We start from the raw sequence: 21,745 nt of genomic DNA on the forward strand, positions 1-21,745 counted from the left end.
ATTATGCAAAACTTAGGAAAAAGGACAAAACAAGTTACTGTGTGCTTTTTCCAAGTCATAGTAGGTCATTGTCTAATGATCACAGACACTGTATGCTCTAGGTGGTTGTATATTTGTTCGATGTGCAATTTACTACTTAGTGACTCTTCAAAGTTAAATGCTGACTTATAGAAGAATAAGTTGCAAAATATTTATTTTATGATCAAGTTGAAATGACTTCTGTCCAGTAGAAAGGATATCACTTGTGATTATGGCTTTATTGCCTTATAGGGCATTAATAATTTGTGTATCCATCTTTGTGATCATATTCCAGCATTCTATTTGTCTATGATAACATGTACTTTGGTCTCTTGTAACTTCCTTTACATGATCTTTGTCATCTTGCTGGTTCCCTCACCACTAAGTCAATGGATCTTTGACAGACACTCACTATATACTGTATGACAGTTGTTTGTAACTTTTTGAAAATTATGCTTTGAGGGAGCAACTTAGTAGGAGAGCAACAAGTCTTTGATGACTCAACTGGCCAAGTGACCCTTAGAATAGACTCTGACAGAGCCCTCAAGTGGAGAAGGTTGGGAGGGAAAAGGAAGAGGAAAGAAGTACTGGAAGTAGAGCCCCGGTCTTGGGGAAGAGCAAGGCTCTTTTTGGAGAGAAGAGAAACTCAACACCCATACTTTGAAGGACTGAAAAGCAGTTTGAGAGACTTGGATCAAGAAGTAGAAGTAAACACAGAAGCATGGTTGTCTTGGCTGATATTTTTTCTACCAGAAAGCCCCTCCAGTGCAGATCTCCAGTCTAGACACAGGTGCAGGTGTTAGGGAAACTGGACTAGGGAGCTCTGGGCTTAGGGTCTGCATGGCAGAGGCTGCCAGAGCTCCCCAGGATCTGTCCTCCCTCCTTCTTTCAGAGAACATTGCTAAACTATTTTTCCAAGTCTTATCTGAAGTTAGTAACGGCCCTGTGACTGGGCTGTAGTCAATGGGATTTGAGTGAAGGGATGTCATAACCTTCCAGGAGCAATTCTCACTCTCTCTTTTCCCAAGTGCTGACAGAATGCAGAGAGTTCCAAGGACTTGAAGGAGGGTACAGCCATTAGAAGGAGACTTGATCTCTGCAAGGTTTTGTGGAGCAATTTCCCTATTGACTTACATTGGAAATAAACTTTTATTGGGTTAGGCCATGGAGATTTGGGGGTTGTTTGATAAGCTGTTAGCTTACCCTGGTTGCTGGAGGACTCAATTCAGATCTCCCTCTTTGCATAAATCCCCTCTAACTATTCCAGTCCATACAGATCTTAGAACTAAAAACACATGCCATCTGATTCATTAAACTATGTGTTTAATCATGTACTTTTTTGCATTATGGTTTAGCCAAATATTACCCAAACTGTATTCCATGGAACACTACCATTCACGATAATGTTGCTAGGTTCTCCATTAAAAAAAGGGTGCCATAGATAAATGAGTTTGAGAAACATTAGTTTGAAGGGGCTTCATTTTTGCAGGACTTTTCAAAGCCTCTAATGAGATAATGAGACTTGCATACACTTAAAATGGAGTTCTAGAATACAGCATTTCTCCCTTTGGTCATGAGTTTTTTTTATAGACTACAGTTTGGGAATCACGCATATGACCCTTCACCTGTATAAATAGTCATCCCTTAGTATCCGTGAGGGATTGGTTCTAGGACTCCCACCATGGGTACCAAAATCCACGGATGTTCCCTTATGTAGTCTTTTATAGGCCGGCCCCACGGCCTAGTGATTAAGTTCAGCGTGCTCTGCTTGAGTGGCTGGGGTTTGGTTCCTGGGCATGGATTTACACCACTTGTTGGTGGCCATGCTGTGGCAGTGACCCACATATAAAATAGAGGAAGACTGGCACAGATGTTAGCTCAGGGAAAATCTTCCTCAGAAATAAATAAATGAATAAATAAACAAATAAATAAAGTCCCTTATATAAAGTGGTATAGTATTTGCATATAACCTATACACATCTTCCCATATACTTTAAACCATCTCTAGATTACTTATAACCCCTAACACAATGTAAATGCTATGTAAATAGTTGTTATACTGTACTGTTTAGGGAATAATGACAATAAAAAAGTCTGTACATATTCAGTACAGACACAACCATCATAGGTCTTTCAATGTGGAACCCATGAATCCGGAGGGCCGACTGCATATCTTGTGCCTCCTATGAGGTTGCAAGTCATGAGGTAGTGAATATATTTTGTTCTGATACTCTCAAAGTATAAAGTCAAATATCAAAGTCAAAAATATCAAAGTCAAAAGTATAAAGCCCAATGCACACAGTTCCTCAGCATCAGTGTGAAAAGCTTGTCCTGGGGAAGAGGTAGGTGGAAGGCTTTAGGGAGGCCAAGATATATGAATTAGGCCTCAAATAGATGTTTGCCAACAGGGAGAGAACAGGTGGAAGGATAAGGAAGAGCAACCCGGTAAAGAAAACAACATGGGCAGGAGCACAGATGCCGGGAAATGGTCAGAGAAAGGAGAGGCAACTTTAGAAATGGAAACCAAGCAGACCTTTCGGGATTCTGCCTGCCAAGCTTCCAGTTGTATCCCAGTCCCCTCTGGCCTCCCTTTGGGAAGTAGACACACTTCCTCCCTCTGCCCCACAGCTGGAGGCCCCTGGAGGGCAGAGATCATGTTTCGTTAATCATGTCAACCCCCTTTCCTTTACCTGGCCCCGGACACAGTTCACATACCCGTGAGGCCACACAGCCCTGAGAGTTCTCATCTGAAAATGAGAAAGTACAACCTTCCCAGGATGGTTTTAACACTTAAGTTTTAAAAATGCAGGTAAAGCATTTAGCACAAGGCCTTACGTACAGTCCCTGCTCAAGAAACGTTAGTTATGAATATCATTTGCTTGATAAATGTTTGGGGAAGGAAGAAAGGGAGAGGGGAAGAAGGGAAGGCAAGAGACTGGCAGCAAAGGAAAGAAGACAGGACGGACAAGAATACAGCTACCCTACTTCATTTTCCCACTTGACTAACACTGGAAGGCAAATGCCTTTTACCTTCTGTTTCAGGAACAACCTTTCTTGGTCTCATTTCTCAACGTGGCTGTTTTGGAGGCCCTGAAGTGAGATGCTGGGTCAAACATCAGTGCATCCTGCCAAGGGCAGGGGTCAGGGGAAGATGAGATCAGTCTGAACACCAGGGGACAGAGTGGAACAGAGGGTCCTTTCAGGAAGAACACCAGCATCATTCCTCGCACACTGAGGCCAGGGCCTGTGGGGCCTGGAGGGCCAGGGGAAGCACCCTGGATGGTTTACTCCGTCCTTGGCCCAGCCGTTCTCAGGATCTGATGAGAATCCACAGGAAGGAACAGAGAGAGCCTGGCCTCCTCATCGGAGGGACTGTGTACAGGATAAATTGTATTTTTATGATAAAATTCATGACACTGAGAGGCCAGGGAGCCAAAGAAATGGGTTGGGTCCATAAGGAGAAATCAATTCCAGAGGGTTTTAAGGCCAGGCCCATCTGCCTGGAGGTGACACAAGGATAAGGGAGGGAAATGCCATGTCTGTGGCCTGGCCTCATCCCCCATGGTTCCAAATAAGCCGAGGTGGCCAATGGAAGGGGCAGGAGGATGGGAGGTTGTACGAGGAGAAAATAGCCTGATGGACTGATCTCATGGACCGGGTTGAAGGCATCAAGACAGCTTTTCCAGAGAAAGGATATCTTTGGAGGTGCTTTGCTCCCAAACCCCACAGACAAGAGACTCCAGACGAAGACCTGGCAAAGGAGATACAGAGCTTCTCCTGGAGGGGCGTCTGTACTCGCAGGCTCCACGGAAGTGGCTACACCATTCCCAGGAAGATGGAACAGGGATCAAAGTCCTCCAACCTTACCTTTGTTTTTTTGGGGGGAGAGCATATTTAAGTAATGTATATTAGGAGCCTTAAATACAATTTCTACTCCTAGATTAAGTGATTTCACAAGTAAGTATCAAAGAAGCTATGGGGAGTCCACATTAAGATGCACAGGCAAGAACATTCACTGCAGAGTTATTATAATAACAAAAGATTGGAAACCTCTACACACTTGCCATTGGAGGCTGGTTAGTAAGTTGTGGCACTGCATTAAAAAAATCTCTACACATACACACACATATGTACACGCGTATATATGTATAAATAGAAGAGAGAGAGAGAGAGAGATGAGGGGACAGAAGAAAGGGGGAGAGAGGAGGAAGGAAGCACACCAAAATGTTAATATTATTTTAAGACAGTGTGATAATACACGATTCTTTTTCTGTTTTGAAGGCTGGGAATGGGGAGGGAATTCACCTTGGTTTCTGTTTATAAAATACATTCTCGTTGTAAAAAAAAATTGCAGAATACTACCAAGAGAAAACGAGAAATAACTGAAATTAGGGGTTATCGTTATTTTCTTTCTCATGCTTTTCTGTGTTTTTCACCTCCACGCTAAGGGGTTTACTATGTGAAGTAGAACAAGCAACAAGTGCTCATATTTGAAACTGTCAACCTACCCCTGAAATAGCTCTCTGTTTGTTTCTGTGAAAAGGCCTGAATTTCTGCCACTGGCTAGACGTTTGTCTTCAGGCACTGTGAGCGCTCGGTTAAGAGTCTACAGACGCAAAGCTTAGCAGGGAACCTTAGAAAGGTCATTTACTTGCGAGGGGCCTCAATGAATCTGTCTGTAAAATGGGAACAACTGCTTTGCTTACTGAAAAGAGCCTTTGTGATGAGCAAGTTCCCAACTTATGCGACTATAAAGACCCACATAAGTGTGCGGAGAAAACAACTCCTGATGGCATGCTGACACCCCCATTGAGTCGCACTAAACCATTGCCGATGAAAACATCTTCCAAGTCACTTAAAGATCAAGGAGCCATTTTCCTGGGCAGAAAATCAAGGACAGTCAACAAGATGGAGGCACTTCTCCCCTACAGAGGCTGTCAGAACTGGCCCTGAGCCCAGCCTGGGCTGCTCTTCCCCAGAAGCCTCTGCCCTACAGAAAAGACCGATAAAATCTCCCACCCTGGTCCTCTACTCAGAAACCATTCAAGGATCCACTCCTCTGTCCACAGACACAGGACACAGTCCAAGTTCTTCACTGTCTGGTACATCAGACCTTTTAGAATCTAACCCTCACATCCAACGCACCAGCCAGCCATTCCACAGTATTCCTCATACTTTCAGGACTCCGAGCCTTTGCAGATACTGTTCCCTTAGCCTATAATCCCTTTCTTTTCCTTATTTGACTAGCATCTTCTACTCAGTTTTTAAGATCTAGTTCCAGTGTCACCACTCCCCACTGTCTCCCTGTACCTGGTAGAGTTGTTAGCAAAATTTACTGTCTCCAAAGCACTTGAATTAAACCTCTGTAATTGTACAAAGTCAGAAATAAAGATAGTTTACGTGTGTGTGTGTGTGTATATGCACACTTACGTACATATATCATATATAAACAATAGTGTCTGGACAGTGATCCATATTTGCTCCTACAATCATAATGACCATGATAATGATGGTGGTGATGATGGATGAGTAGACACTCAATAAATGTTTGTTGTACAAGCAAACAAAGGAAGACATGTTGTTCCAAAGAGGGGATGAGAGTGGTATGGGGGAGGGGAGGAAGTGAGAGAATCTCATCTGAGGGGCCATGGACTCACCGGGTGGTCTGCGTCCAGTTCCGCTCCATAGCTGAGAATCTGATTGGCAAACCTGTCCAGCTCTTGGATGGTTCTCGGGAACCAGGGCACTGCAACACAGAAAGGGCAGGATACCGAGCGGCAGACTGGCAGGATACAGGCAAAGGCCCCACCAGGGTCAGAAGCACGGCATCAGTCCCAACGAGTCAAGTCAATGGTGGTGGCAAGTGGTGTCTGATAACCCCCAAATCATTCAAATTCAAAGGTTAAATCCCATTTTCCTTGGAAACTGATTTTATTTCTTTTTCTTATATTGGCTTTATTGAGGTATAATTGACAAATAAAATTGTGAGATATTTAAGTGTGCATTGTTGCGATTTGATATATGTATACATTGCGAAAGGATTCCTTAATATAGTTGATTAGCATATCTATCACCTCACACATATTTATCTTCTTTGAGGGGTAGGAACATTTAAGGTCTACTCTCTTAGCAAATTTCAATTATACAACAGTGTTGTCAACTATAGCCACCATGTTGAACATTAGATCCTCAGACCTCATTCCTCTTATGACTGAAAGTTTGCACCCATTTACCAACCTCTCCCTATTTCCTTACCTCCCAGCTCCTGACAACCAGTTATCTACTCTGTTTCTATGAGTTTAACTTTCTCTGTTGTCGTTTTTAGATTCCACGTATAAGTGATCCCATGTGGTATTTGTCTTTCTCTGTCTGGCTTATTTCACTTGGCACCTCGGAAACTAGCTGTATAAAGCATTCCCAAACATATTCTCTTTCCTGGAGATTTTCTCTGAATTATCTCAAAATTCATCTCCCTCCCACCTATCATAGTATTTTGATGATTTTCTTTAGCAGCAGAATAGTACATGTAACCCCAGGATATAAATTAGATAAAAATGGAGCTATTCTAGTGTAAACAAGGGTGGGCCCATGAGACCCCATCTGGTGGCCCCATCTTCCTACCTTGTGCCTCCCTCCCACAGGCCTCCAGGCACCCCAGCAAAATATTTTGATGCCAAAGCCAATTTGAAAGCCACTGGTGAAGCGGAGGGAATACAGTCAGGTAGTCTGGGATATGACGGTGCCTTGCAGGACCTAAAGAATCTGTGGGCTTGCTTTTAAATCAGCATAGTGGGGAGAAGATAGGGCCTGAGTTGTGTGGCCTACAGTGACCGGGTCTTGCACAGAGAGGGACCTCAGAGGGAAGAGCAGGTGTTAGCACCCAAATTCCTATGGCCTACAGGAAAGAAGACACACTGGGGGTGGAACTATCCCAGGAATGAACAGAGACTAGGACATTGTGGACAGTAGGACATGAGCGTACTTCCAGGTGCATAGAGGGAAAGGAAGGAGGGAGGGAGCGCAAACAGGAAGAAGAAAGGAAGGAAGGAAGGAACTCTGTTATGTTAAGATGTAAGGCACCAATAGCAACCACCGCCCACAGAGTGTCAACTCTGGTCTAATTGCTGTTGTGGAAGTATCTGTAAAACAAGGAAGGCATTATGTTCTACCGTACAAATGAGAAACTGAGGCTCTGAAGGTCTACATAATTGACTTACACAGGAACTAGGAGAGTGGTAGGTCCCAAAAGAAACCAGACAGTAAAAGTAGACATGGTGGGGGCCATGAGATGAGCCCAAGGTGTCCAATGCTTCCCCTGACGTGAGGTTTAGGGGAAAAGATGCTAAACTTGCAGTCAGTCAAGTCTGGCTTGGAATTTCGGCTCAATCTGCCTACTTATCCTCTCTGTGCCTCAGTCCCAACTCTGTAAACTTTGGAATAACAGCAACAACAATAGGAAGAACAGCTAACATATTTTGAAGTCTTACCATGCGCGAAGTGCTTTGCTTAGCATTTTTGGTGGAATATCTCCGTTGATCTGAGGATTGCTGCCAGGAGTAAATGAGAATGTAGCAAAGGGTGCAGCCCAAGGTCGGGCCCATAAAAGGTTGCTTTCCATCTCATGAATGTGCTTTCTAATTCTGGCCCTGCTCAGCTTGGGCAGGAAAGAACATGCCTGCCACCTAGTGGCCAGATTGGAAAAATGTCATCTGTGGTCAATAGATGACAGCGTCAGACAGGAACCAGCTGCATTCCACCAAAACAATGAGATGCTTATCTCAACAGCATCCATAAAGGTCTATTTAGAGCCTGTTTCCATAGACCTGAGATGCAAAGCTCTCTACTGCCTATGTTAATAATAAAAATCAGCACTGAGCACTGTTCCAAATTAAGAGTACTGGTGGGTACTATTGGTCTCATATTATAAACAAGGGAACAGGTACAGAGAGGTTAAGTGGCAAACCCAAACACACACTGCTAGGAAACAGCAGAGTCAGAATTCAAACTCAGGCATGGCTGACTCAGTGGTCTCAGGTCTTGACCATGAACCCATCCTGCCACTTATGGAGGGAGCAGAGCACACTGTTAGGAGGGCCGCCTCTGGAGCCTGACTGCCCGATTGTCTTCGCAGTTGCCCTCTTGGCAGGTTCCCTGCCCCTAAGCCAGTCCACTTCTCAAGATCAGCTCCCTGTGATAGTACTACTGGGAGCAGACGCTGTCACTGTAATTCCAGCAAAGGCTTATGTAGGACTTGCTGTGTGCCAGGCACTGTCCTAAACACTTCACATACACTACCTCACCCAATCCCCTAACAGCCCCAACAGGTGGGTGCTATTATTATCCTCATTTTATACCGATGAGGAAACTGAGGAACAGAGAGTGTAAGTCTCTTCACAGATCTCCTTGGTCCCATCTGCTAGACTTTGGAGTCTGGGATGACTCAGCACCAGGCTCTGCTCACCTAGCAGGGAACCTGGCTTCCTACTTTGTCATCTAAACTTCTCCCCAAGCTTTCCTTTCTCCTTGAGTCTAGCACTTTGCCTTGCACAATGAACCTCTATTGTCAGCCCTGAAAATGGGGTCTATTTCCTATGCAGGTTTGCAAGGGCTTGAGAAAGAACATCCTATTATAGTCAACCAAGGCTCAGGATCTCCTCTGAGGCCATTCCTGTTTCTCCAGAACGTTGCCATCCCATCACCTCACTTCCAAGGCCTCCCTTCCCCACTCATTCATTGTCTCTCTTTTGCCTGGGAATCAACCACAATTCCGGCAGTAGCAGCTGCCCCCAGAAATAGGGCAAGCCAGCCCTTTCTCACTGCACCACTTTCTGACTCAGAGGAACCTTAGACTTGCCAAAGGAGATTCCACAAACATGTACTGAGCTCCTACTACAACCAGGCCCTGGATGTTCATAGGCGAACACAATGGACTCTTCACTCCTTGTGGTGCTTACATTCTAGTGGGGGGCGGCAAGAAATACACAATACATAAATTTAAATACATAACGATGCCAGGAAGGTCCTGAAGAAGGAGAAAACAGTGTAAGGAGATGGAGCGGAATGGGGACACTATTTCATATGACATCCTTTGGCTCCAGACCCCAAGGTGAGTGTCTTGGTGACCTGACACTGACTTGCCACAGTTCAAGGGGATCTGGGACAGCCAGGGGCCGTCCTCAGTCCCGAGCTGGCTCCCCATTTGTCTCAGGGAGAGTCAGTCCAGCAATGGCTAATGGACTGGGCCACAGAGCCAGACAGCCTAGGCTGGAATGCTGTCTCTGCAGTCAGAACAAATTATTAAAACTCCTTGTGCCTCAGTCTTCCTATCTGTAAAACAGAAATAATAATAGCACTATAAAGCACCACTTTGTGGGAACAATATGAGGTTAGATGAGTTAATGCATGTGATTTGCCGAAGCCAGTACCTGGCACGCTATTATTGCTCAGCTACAGGCCCCAGGGAATTTTTGTCACTCTGCCCTTGCCACAACATAGCACAGAGAGTAGGGTAGAAAGTCTTCCAGCAATGCCAGACAGTCTGCCACCTATTTCGTTCTGTAATTGAGCAAGTGTTTTATCTCCTGAGCCTTCATTTCTCTATCCACAAAATGGATTAAAATTCTTTTTCTGTATCACTGCATTATTGCCTGCACGAAATGCTTTAGCAAATGGGACCCATCTTAGCACAGTGACTGGCCCACAGTAAGCGCTCATCACTTAGGATGACAAAGATTTTAATGAGGATGATAAAAAAGAAGAAATTGAGGAGGAGGAAGGGGAGGAGGAAAGAAGGGAGACTGGAGTCAGAAGCCAGTTCTCAGTCCAGCTCTGATGTTAACAGGCTTTCTCATCTTGGGCCTCAGTTTCCCCCTCCATAAAATGCAGGGTGTTGGATGCATTGTTGCTGCAATCCCTTTTGGGTTTCATGCTCCGAGACCTGTGGAATCCGGTGAAAGGCTGAGGCTGGCCAGAGGACACATGAAGATACACTTCCAGTTCAACCAATGTGTTAACCTCACTTGTTTCTGGAAGTAGAGTCATTACATATGTCCAGCTCCCAAAATGCACTGCCCCTACCATTCTGCATTCTCCTCTCACCAGAGAAACAAGGTTCTACGCCACAGATAGAAGCCTTTCTGCGCCCACCTGGATTTACAGCTGAGCCTGCTGGCTGTCTCCCAACCGAACGCCAGAGGGCAGCAGAACCAGCTAATTTTCAGCTCAGGGTGACTTTTTTTTTTCTTTCTCCAAAAGGAAAACACTAACAGGACCACATGGCTTAGCTCAGACCTCTTGTGGCGGAGGGGGGGGAATCGAAGAACTTGAGAAGGTTGCAAAGACCTGAAGGCTTCAAGTCTTGGCAAAGAGCGGACAAAGGTCGAAGCAGCCCACCAAGTCCCAGGTCCTTGTCACAGACTGTGAGGGACCCTAGGTGGCACTGTGAGGCCAGGGGCACTCACCCAAGTCCAGGGGCCTCCAGTGGCTCTGGGCCCTGTCATCATGCAGAAAAGGCCCAGAACACAGCCAGGCTGGAGAAGTGGCACAGCTTGGTGGCTAAGCCCATTGACTCTGGAGCCAGACTGCCTGGTCCAAATCTTGCCTCTGCTACATCTTAACTTGGGGACTTTTGGGGCAAATTCCTGAATTTCTTTGTTCTCCAGTGTCCCATCTGTAAAACCACTATAACAATAGTATGTACTTGCGACTTTGTGAGGATTAAAATGAGCTAATGCATGAACAGCGCTGAGAACAGTGCTTGGCACACCCCAAGTGCTTCATAAGGATAGGGTAGAGTTGTTACTATTATCATTATCATCACTGTAGGAGCCAAGTGATGACAAGGGGTGACAGCCTGGGACACACTTTCTCCAGGCAGCAGCCCAGCCCTGCATCTATTCCCCCATCCCCTCCCCAGACCTACTTGAGGCTAAAGCATCGTCTCCCAGGGGCCCTGGGTACAGCCATCTGGGCAGAAGCAGGACCCAGGCCAGGCCTAAGAGAAGTTCACCAGCTATGACCCTGGAGAGCAGAGACAAAGCTTAAGGAAACCAAGCAAGTTCTAGGTGTTGGGGGATAAGAAGATTGAGGTCCTGACATGGCTCACTTCCTGAGAAGAGGCCGACCTGAGCAGGGTGTGAAGCAAGTAGTGTGAGGACACCAGGGGCTAAAGGCAGGGAGGCTGCAGAGGACCCCAGACAAAATCAAGCCCAAGCCTCCACATTTGTACCTACGCTTTATATTGCACAAAGGACATGCACATCCTGGCCTTCAGGCCAGCAGGTCTGTGTTCTAGTTTCATGTCTCCCACCCACAAACTATGTGACTCTGAGCCCGTTACTTCATTCCTGCATCTCTGGCTTCTCATCTGTGAAATGGGTGAGGCAGCCAATCCCTCGCCTGCCTCTTTGGTTGGGATGAGAAGAAACTGATCCGCAGTAGGTCAACCTTGAACCACACACACACACACACGCACACACACACACACACACACACACACACACAGACACTTGTCTGGTTAGGTAACTAAGGTCACACAGGCGACTGGTGGCAGGGCTGGAGTTCACTTCCCAGCCAAAAAGTTATAGCTACCTTTTTCCTTTTAAAAGTCACATTTTTTTTGAGAGCTTACAATGCACCAGATGCTGGGCTAAGCACATTGCTTCCATTGTCTGTTTTAATTTTCAGAGCAATCCTAGGAGGTAGCCATTATGATTTCTGCTCTACTGATGAGCAAACTGAGGCTCAAAGAGACGAAGGGGCTTGCCCAAGATCACTGAGCTCGCTGAGCCGGAACGAGAACTCTGCAGCTGTGCACTTAACTGCTGTGCTGGGCTGCCTAGAATAAGGAGGTGCCCGTGGGGAGGGTCCTTAATTTTAGATTCCTGTTCGCCTACCTGGAGAAGGAAAGGAGATGGTGCAGTACAACAGGAAGCCAAAGGGACCTGAAAAACGTCCCATAGAGAGCCCGGACCGCCCCCACCTTCACCCCACGCCTCCCTGAACTTAGGGGTAGTCACCTTTTAATGCTTAAGTTCTCGGCGCCTCAAAGACATCTTCACATGTCCTTTCTCTTCTTCAGCAAAGGTCGCCACCCTCCCCCCCAACCCGGTCTCGCTCACAATGCTGGGAATACAGACTGACCCCAGCGACCCAGGCCTCCGTTTTGAAAAGTTAAATCAGATTAGCTCATTAATGACCTTTGCAAATACCTCGGTGGTGGGCTGGCCTCTGTGAGCCCCTCTGTGGCCTTGCGGGCTGCTGGGCCCGGCGGTTAATGAATGACTTGGGCAGGCTGGTGCAACAGAGGCTCTCTGTGAAGCCAGAAGCACCCAGGGGGTGCAGATCATTAATAAATATTGATTTGGCTCTGAAGGAAGCAGCCCGCGGGAGAGCTGGTCCTGGACACCCACGTCGTGGGCTCATTAAGTCGGGGTCAACTGCTCAGCCCGGACGCCAAGGGCCGGCTGGCTCAGGAGTGCTCCTGGGCAAAAGGCCCCCACAGGCCAGGCTGGAGCCTGCTTCCTGGCCAGCGGGTCAGAGCAGCCCTATTAAGTTTATAGCAGTTCAAGGTGCAGGCTGAGTCTCATCTAACCCCCTCTCTCCACCAGACGTTCATCAGCCCCGGGGTTTAGCCAATGAGGCACCCAGACTTCTGCCTCCAGTCTGTCTCAGGGAGAGCAATAAATCCTCCATTTCCTAGGCCCAAAATAGAAGGGTGTCTCCAGCCCCTCCTCCCAGGCTCCTGGGTGTCTTCTCTGAGGCAGTGGCCTCCAGCCCCGCAGAGAAGCATTGGCCATGCTCTCCCAAAAGGAGAAGAGATGGCGTGCCAACATCCTACAGGATGAAGACTTTTGAGGGTTTTATTTTGCTCTTTTAATGAGCTTCTACTTTCTTTGCGAGAAGGAATGCCCTTCAGGAAGGTCTTGGCAAGAATGGGTGAGTCAAACGCTGGCTGATGGGGCCAAGCTGTCTTCCTCCTCCTCTTAGACAGGGCAGAGGTGTGGTAGGTTCAAGGCCTACTTTTATCGCTGACATGATGGGCAGAATATTTGATCTCTCTGTCCACGTGTTAAAATGAGAATGAGAATCAGATGAATAAAAGGGACCTAGCAGGAAGTAAAGAGTGAAGATGTGCTGAAATGAACAAGTGGATGGAGTGAATGAATGGATATGAGTGAAACAATGAATAAATAAAAGAATGATCTGCATGGTCATTTATTTCAATCAGCAACCTAAGTCGGAACCCTCTTCCCAATATCCTTTTTAAGATGCCCCACGTCTCATAAACATATCTATTGGCAGGTTGCCCACTATATCCTCAAACACCAAATTTTGTTTTCTGAGGGCTCACATTGCACTGAGATCTGATTACCAGCCACTTACAACTGGAGTTATGGCCAACCTACACTGGATGAAACAGATACGTAGAAATGTATACAGCCTCTTCCATAACATGTCTATCTCTGTCCAGGAGTCCCTGCCTGGCCCTGCTTCCCCTCTTCCCCCCATAACCAAGACTGGCTTCAGTGTACCTCCTAAGTGTTCCTGAGGCATGCCACACTGCCCCATCCCTGTGTATATCATGCCATATAGCAACTACCTGCTAGATTCTAAGACATGTGAGTCCAGGCACCATGTACGTGTTTTTCCCTCCTGCATCCCTATCATGTAGCCGACATCGAATGGGTGCTCAATAAATGTAAGTTGCATGAATGAATGATCAGCTGAATTAGGGCATAAAAGTGAAGGAAAGAGAAGAAGGTGGCAAAGCTGACTCTGTGGGTTTTGAGAAGGAGTAGTAAGAGAAAAAGGAAGAAATTCCCAATAGTTAGGATTTTAACAAATAGGGGTCACATAATTTATAAAATACTAAAGAATTCTAGTAGGGATAATGGTCTCAAATGCTATAAAAAATTCAAAGAGGATGAAATAAACAGAGACCACTGGTTTTGGTAATGGGTGCTGTCAGAATGGTAAGGAAGAAGAGAAGAAAAAAAGGGAAGGAAGGAAGAAGGGAGGGAGGGAGGGAGGGAAGAAGGAAGGAAACCCACATGAGAAGCTGGCCTTCCATTTCCTAGACTAAAGCTATTTCCAATATAACACACAGCCAAATGAACAACGTTAAGCATCAAAACTGTGTTCACAGGAAGTAATATTTGGAAATGGGAGATTATTCCCAAGGCCCCTCATATCACCCCATACATGAAGTTGTCACCCTGGCTGCTAGGGGAGGCTGGCCTCGATGAGGGGGTGGCTGCCACCAACTCCCTATATATTATTAGCCTGCCCAGTGTCTATAGCCATGTTGCTGGTGGTGGCAAATAGGCTGATATTAGGCTGAGGTTATATATCATAGAGCTCACTCCCTACTGAGGCCTAAGTATATCTAAGATCAAGGACTTATTCAAACTCAAGAAAGTTCAATTCATCAAACCCCGTAACATTCAGAGTATCTTGCATGATTACCCCCTATGACCCAAGAAAGTGGCAGAGTAGATCTTAGCTCTATTGCACAGATGAGGAAGAAGAGGTAATGAGGGTAAGGGGTTGGTAGAGCCGATAAGGGATCAGATGGATTTCAAATCTAGCTAGCAGGGTACAGCTGGTTCTTACCTCTAAATTCATTGTTCTCTCTGAGTCACTATAACACTCCCTCAACCCAACATGAATGGCAAATTGACGTTCAATTACAATCATTTCATATCTTCTTACTGCCTCCTTCAATTGAGGGAGCACACCTGTCACTCAGAGAAAAGGCGTCCCCAGTCTAATTCCCTATAACTTTCACAATCTTTAGGATTGACCCAAATAACGTGTCCTGGTGGCCTTTCCTTCTCAACAATGAGGACTTTGGGATTCTGGCCTTGCCTCCACCATAAGATTCATTGGGTATCCTTAGGAAAGACTCAGGGGTAAGTTTGCTGACCATTTTGCCCCAGGCACATTATGCGAATTATATCCTAGAGTCCACACACCACCACCAGCACACAGATATCTTCATTTTACAGCTGAGAACAGGGAGGCCTGCAGAGGGCAAGCAACTTGGCCCAACAGCTACAACCCAGGATGGAAGACTCCAAAATCCACGCTGCCGTTCAAGTTTACCTCTCTGTCTCATCTCCTAATGACGAAAATGAGAATAATGTTATCTGCTTGCTCTAGCTATCTGAGCTGGCTGTTGCAAGGCTTCCATGATACAAGCTAATTGGGAAAGAATTTTGAAAACAGTGGATTTGGCATGCAAATGAGGAATCTCTCTTAGAATGAGGGCTTGCTTATAATTTTATGATCTTCCTTAGCTTAAAGAGCTGCGACCTGGTAAACAGACTGGGCTGCAGAAACAGCAGTTGCTCTGGATCTTCCCTTGCCAGTACGTAGACTGCAAAGGAACAAGCCGTAGACCAGCTTCCAGCTCCAGGCTTGGGACCACCTCCCCCTGAATGGGCTTATCCTCTCAGCTGCGGGTCTGCTTGACTCAATGAGGCAGTCTGCCGAATCAAAAGTCCCATCCTCAGCTGCCAGGCCCTAGAGCAACATCCACACATCCAGCAAGCATCCAGGTAGACTGAAAAAGGCCATCAATCCTGTGTGTTTTTAAAACACAAAGATTCGTGGTCTCCTGCAGACCCAGGGCCACGAGTATCTACAGCCCTGAGAGGCACACACAGGGCCAAGTGAAATGCATGCACAGGACAAGGTATAGAACTGAGAAGAGGTCAAAGGGGAGAAGGGACAGTTGAGAAAGCAGGCACAGGTGGTGGGAAGGGGGAAAGCCCCCAACCATCTGGAGCCCCCTTCCGCACCAAGCAGCTTCTCTCTAAGAGTTCTCAACTCTGTGGGAACCGCGACCCTTTTGAAAATTTTCTATCTTAAAAAATACTCATGCACATGCATGTGTACCATTTTGCCCACAATCCTAGGGGCTTTCCAGACTCCTCCAAGGAATCCTATCCTTCCTGCTCCCACAATTGAGTTGAAAGTTCAGTCTCATCACAGCGCTGCTTTTCAGGGCAGCAACACTGAAGCAGAAAAAACTCAAGAGGGCTGGGGTGGGGGGGGCCATACAAGACAGAAGGAATAAGTCCAATGATATTGCTTTTGTTTTCTCACAATAATTTTTTCCCTTTAATCATTGCTTCAGGAGTTGATCCAAATTAAATAGACAAATAAAATCATAAGTGCCACAGGCTAGAAAGATAGATAGATGGATACATAGATAGATAGATAGATAGATAGATAGATAGATAGACAGATAGACAGATAGATGAATAAATAAATAAACAGCCTTTCTGCTCCCCACAGAAAATATACCTGTACTGGTAGGCTGGACTCCCTTGCTTCCATACCAGGACCCTTATAATCACCACAACTTGAACAAAATCCACTCAATGTTGGGGCCAGCCTGGTAGCATAGTGGTTAAGTTTGCATACTCCACTTCAGCGGCCTGGGTTTCACAGGTTTGGATCCCAGGCATGGACATAGCATTGCTCATCAAGCCACGCTGTGGCAGCATCCCACATAAAGTAGAGGAAGATTGGCACAGATGTTAGCTCAGTGAAAATCTTCGTCAAGCAGAAAGAGAAAGCTTGGCAACAGATGTTAGCTCAGGGCCAATCTTCCTCATACACACACACACACACACACACACACACACACACAAATCCACTCAATGTCCATTTGCTCTTGGAAAATAACTCTAAACAGATAAATTTCTCAAAAGGTGACGATCCTGTACCTCCATCTACCCAAGACATTTTGTCCGTCTGCTTCTCCTGGCTGCAATCTGTCTCCATGTAGGAATTTTCCATCCCCCTCTAAATGTCATGTCATGCAGAAGACTCAAAGGGAAAGGTAAAAGGATTAGTAGGTTGATCGATGGAAGATATTAATGCTCTTTCATGTTGGGTTGAAGACGGATTTGAGGTCATCAGGAGAGAGGATAGCAGGAGAATAGACCTCAAGTATTCAAAAGACTCTCTGGATTAAAATCCTATTAAACTCACATCAGCTTCTCCAGGAGGCATTTTAGAAGGTTGGGGTTTCTTTACCATGTCACCATAATTAACCTTCCTTTAAGCTGTTTTGGGTGGGGAACTTCAGCAATTAAGAAACTGAAAAGTTTCATTTTCTAACACCCACATGGCCTTTTGAATGGCTCAAAAACTAGAATGGAAAGTGGTTTAGCCTAATTGATTTGAGGGGTTCAGATCTCCCACTTCAACCTGCTGTCAGACTCGCCCCTGAGCTTTGAGACCCTCAATAGAAAGGGCATTTTGTTGAGTGAAAGCATCAAAGGTTCTGATCTATGACGATGCTTTTCTTCCTTTAATCATTCTCCCTCTGAGTTCTACAGAAAGAAAAACTCTGAAAAGGGATGGTTTCTTCCCCTAAAAAGATCTCTTTCTGGGCTCAGACTCCAGTCCATAAAAACTACCCCAGAAACCCAAAGGGCCCACCTCTCTCAGCAGGTGCAAGGCTGTGCTATTTCAGCATCACTTGCATCTCTAGCAGCTGTTCTGTTATGTGGACATGAAGTTAGGAAACCGTATGGCATGGAGTGGGATGTGAGTATGGGAGCCAGTGTGGGATGGAGCGACCAATCTTCTGAAGAAATCAGGGTCACAAAACATGTGTTGTTTTAAAGGGTTAGTCTTAGCAGTTTTTTCTTCAGTAGGTAAAATGTCAACCCAACTTCAAATATCGATGCCCCGCCATTTTGAGCCCTGCCAGGGAATCGAGCCTGTGCTACATTCAGCCTCTGATAAGCCCAACACTGATCACATGATACCTCTGTGTGAAGACATTGGCTTTTTCACTTTCACACTTGCTGGGTCCTCAGAGTTAAGCAGTGAAGAAGAGGCCAAATTCCACAGCCTTGTCTCCATTACGGCACCTGTCCCTTTCCTGTATCCACCTGGGTGTCTCGTCGCCCTTGTCAGCCTGTGAGCTCCTTAAGAACAGGCAGTGTTGAATCCCCCTCTCTCTCCAGCTCCCAGCACAGTGCCTGGCACAGAGCAGCGCTCGACACACGCTTACCCACAACTGCACAGAATTCACTTGGTGCCTTAAGGCAAGTCATGGCCTCTGTTTTTCACAATGAAAAATGAAGGAGTCTGTTGGGTTGCATGACCTCTGAGGTCATTTTGCAGTTCTCATGATCTCTGAAAAAGTAGTTGTGCACAGGCTGGCTTTTCATGGCTCCTGTGCTCAGGCCAGTGTTTGTAATAACAGTGACGGTAATGGTAGGGATAGAGAGCATCTATTAAGCCCTTGAACATGCTCTGCACTGTTCTCAATGCTCCACTGGTGTTATTTCATTAATCCTATGAGGCAGAGACTCTTGTTACTCTCATTTGATACAGTGGGAGATTGTGAAGGTCAGTAGTTTGCCCAAAGTCACACCAAGTGTGATGTGCCTTGGTTCTGAATTCTGGGCTCCTAGCTATTCCTTCACATCCCTGTTAAGAACTTCCTTTCTGAGCCTCCAGTTCAGGCTGCCAGCCCTTCAGATGATCTACATACATCTTCTCTGGCTCCCCAAGGGGCTGCCTGCCTGCCTGCCTGTCAATTGCTTTGATTTCATACCCCAGGAGCCCAGCTGGCCTGGCCTCCACCTGCTCCAAGCAGAGGCAGAGCTTGCCCCAGGATCCGGCAGGCCCTTTGTCCTGAGGGCCTGCAGCTCCTGTCGGGAGCAGGTGGCCGGAAAAGCAAGAGAAGGCAGTCATCAGGAAGCAGCTCGGGCTGTGGAAGGGGAAGGAAGGCAGATAGGATTGATGGGAGCTGGAATTCCAAGTTCCCGCCCTGAGTGACCTGAGCCATGGTGTATGTCCACCCTCAGCAAGGACAGAACCCTGGGATAGACTTCCTTGTCTCAGTTATAGCCACGGGGGGTTGAGGGCAGGAAAACACGAGAGATCTCCTAGGAAATCTTTGGAGCTATCTTTTAGAAAATGTTTCAATGGCCTGTGCAAAGAGGTGTCTTGTCTCACTTAAAAACATCTCTGCCTATTAAAATGCTATTTTCAGCTGCAGAGCCTAAAATCCTCTTGACCTAAAGTCAGTGTTGTGGCAAAAAAACCTTTTGATTTTACGATGGTAAAAATTTTTGATTATTTAGAAAAAAAAATAGTTCATCTCAGCAATTGCACTCCTAAGCATTTACCCAAATGAGTTGGAAACTCATGTCCACACAAAAACCTGCACATGAATGTTTATAACAGCTTTAGCCATAATCAGCAAAATTTGGAAGCAACCATGGTGCCCTTCAGTGGGTAAACTGTGGTACACCCATACAATGGAATATTATTCAGTGATAAAAAGAAATGAGCTATCAAGTTACAAAAAGACATAGAGGAACCTTAAATGCATGCTGCTAAGTGAAAGAAGCCAATCTGAAAGCCTACACACTCTGTGATTCCAACTGTATGCCATTCTGGAGAAGTCAAAACTATGGACACAGTAAAAAAAATCAGTGGTTGCCAGAGGAAGCAGGTAAGGAAGGAAGGATGAACAGGTGGAACACAGGGCATTTTTAGGGCAGTGGACCCACTCTGCATGAGACTGTAATGGTGGATATGAGACTTGTCAAAACCAACAGAAGTGTACAATGCAAAGCATGATTCCTAACGTAAACTATGGACTTTAGTTAATAATAATGTATCAATATGGCTCACCAATCTTAAAAAAAAGCACCACACTAATGTAAGATGTTAATCATAGGAGAAACTGAGGGAGGGAGAGGCAGGAGAAATGGGGCATACGAGAACTCTCTATTTTTCCTGCGCAATTTTTCTGTGAACATAACAGCTTTAAAAAATAAAGTCTAGGAGCCAGCCCAGTGGCGCAGTGGTTAAGTGCACACGTTCCGCTTTGGCGGCACGGGGTTCACCGGTTCAAATCCTGGGTGCGGACTTGGCACTGCTTGGCAAGCCATGCTGTGGCAGGCATCCCACATATAAAGTAGAGGAAGATGGAGACGGATGTTAGGTCAGGGCCAGTCTTCCTCAGCAAAAAGAGGAGGATTGGCAGTAGATGTTAGCTCAGGGCTAATCTTCCTCTAAAATAAAATAAAATAAAGTCTATTAAAAAAATACTTCATCTGATTATGCTTTGGACCCTAAAAAGCAATCACCTCGTTCATCCATATTCTTTTTAGGCTAATCATAATCATAACTACAACCACATACTGTGATGTATCGAGCCGGACACTGTTCTAAGCACTATTCTAAATGGTGTGTTCTCGTTTAATCCTCACAAAATCTGTATGCAAAATTGAAGTTAGAGTAATTAAAGAGGCTTGTCAGGGGTCTCAAAACCAATAAGTGGAAGAAGTACGACTTGAACGGACGTCTGTCCAACTCCAGCCCATACTTGTAATTCCTACATTCTATTGCCCTACTGCCCTCCAGGGACATCAATGGGCAGCATTTCAGAAAGTAGCTAAGGGGGCAGAGCAAGTCTCAACAGATCCTCTATTTAATTGTTCATTCACAAATTCTGTACCAAGCACTGTGTTACACTCTGAGGACACAAATAAAAGTAAGAGACTCTCTTTATGAGCGAGGAACTCGTAATCTAGGGGAAGAGACAGATCAAGAGATGTCCGATGACAATGAAAGCCCTAGGAACAAGGAGACAGGAAATACCCAGCTCCAGAAATGGCGTGTCATGAGAAGGACATGGGGAGAGCCCTCTAGTTGGAATCGAGATAACTAGGGAATTTATCTTGAAGTTGTATTGACATAGAAAGCATCCTGGACACCCTAACCAGCTCCACTCTGGAGACAGGAGATTGAGAGCATAATAACCCAGGAACAAAAAATATACAAAAATTGCAGCAACACAAAGAAAAGGACTAATATAAGAGCTATCTTGAGAAAGGGGGAAAAGAACTAACATCTATCAAACGTCTAAATTATGCTAGGCACTCATCTAGGTCCCTAACCTACATCCTCTAGTTTAATCTCACCAGTGGTCTTCCAGGGTAGATATGATTTTTGCCGTTATTTTATGAGTCTCTTGTGTTGCAAAATTGTCCTACTTCTTACCTGTGTCTTTCTTCTTATCCCGGGAAAGCTCATGCACCGTGGCGCCGATGTCATGCCTCAAGATTTTGATGATGTTTGCCAGAACAGGCATGCTCCGTTTATCAAGATAGGTGAAAAATTCATACTCATCTTTCTTTAAACGTGATGGTCTGGATTCAATGTGGGTCAGGTTTATATCATTCTCCTAGAAAAGAGAGTTGGGAATGTGAAGGAGACAGTGGTGGAAATTAACACAGACCATATACGCAAAACATACAACACAATGAAATACAGAGAGATGAGGAACAAGATTCTTTTTTATGAGAGCAAAAGAAAGTCCTTAAATTCGCAAAAGTTGTTTACTTTTTCTTCTGCAAAACCAAGTAACAGATGGCAGGAGGTGGGGGAAATAGTTCAAACGCCACAGAAATTTAATTACATGGAAATCTGCTAAAGTCCTGGAGTTGCAACCACAAGATTTTGGTTTGGTTCAAATATCTAGGACAGTGGTTGCCAAAAATGTTTACATAGGAAAACCTCCTTTCCCAAATGAAATCCCATAGATCTTAATAATGATATCTCAATAAATAAATAATGTAGAAGCAACATTGTTCTCTTGAATAGGGTTCACAGGAGCCAGGCTCATTGAGTTTAAATCAAAGTTCTTAATTGTATTGGCTATGAGACCTTAGGGGATCTA

The 21,745-nt window shown here is 45.5% G+C and overlaps 2 protein-coding genes across 2 annotated transcripts in view; one reads left to right on the forward strand and one right to left on the reverse strand.

The window, feature by feature from the left end:
• The window catches only part of ASCL1 (achaete-scute family bHLH transcription factor 1), a 158,092-nt gene that overhangs the window by 81,238 nt on the left and 55,109 nt on the right, over positions 1-21,745 (forward strand). The gene's annotated exons all lie outside the window — the stretch shown is intronic.
• The window catches only part of PAH (phenylalanine hydroxylase), a 69,986-nt gene that overhangs the window by 26,945 nt on the left and 21,296 nt on the right, over positions 1-21,745 (reverse strand). Inside the window, exons 3-4 of the mRNA XM_001497728.5 lie at positions 21,067-21,250; positions 5,676-5,764 (exon numbers count right to left, since the gene is read on the reverse strand). Coding sequence (XP_001497778.1) covers positions 5,676-5,764; positions 21,067-21,250 — 273 coding nt within the window. The remainder of the gene's footprint in view (positions 1-5,675; positions 5,765-21,066; positions 21,251-21,745) is intronic.

The sequence above is a fragment of the Equus caballus genome, chromosome 28 (genome assembly GCF_041296265.1).
Source record: "Equus caballus isolate H_3958 breed thoroughbred chromosome 28, TB-T2T, whole genome shotgun sequence".
Classification (NCBI taxonomy): Eukaryota; Metazoa; Chordata; class Mammalia; order Perissodactyla; family Equidae; genus Equus; species Equus caballus.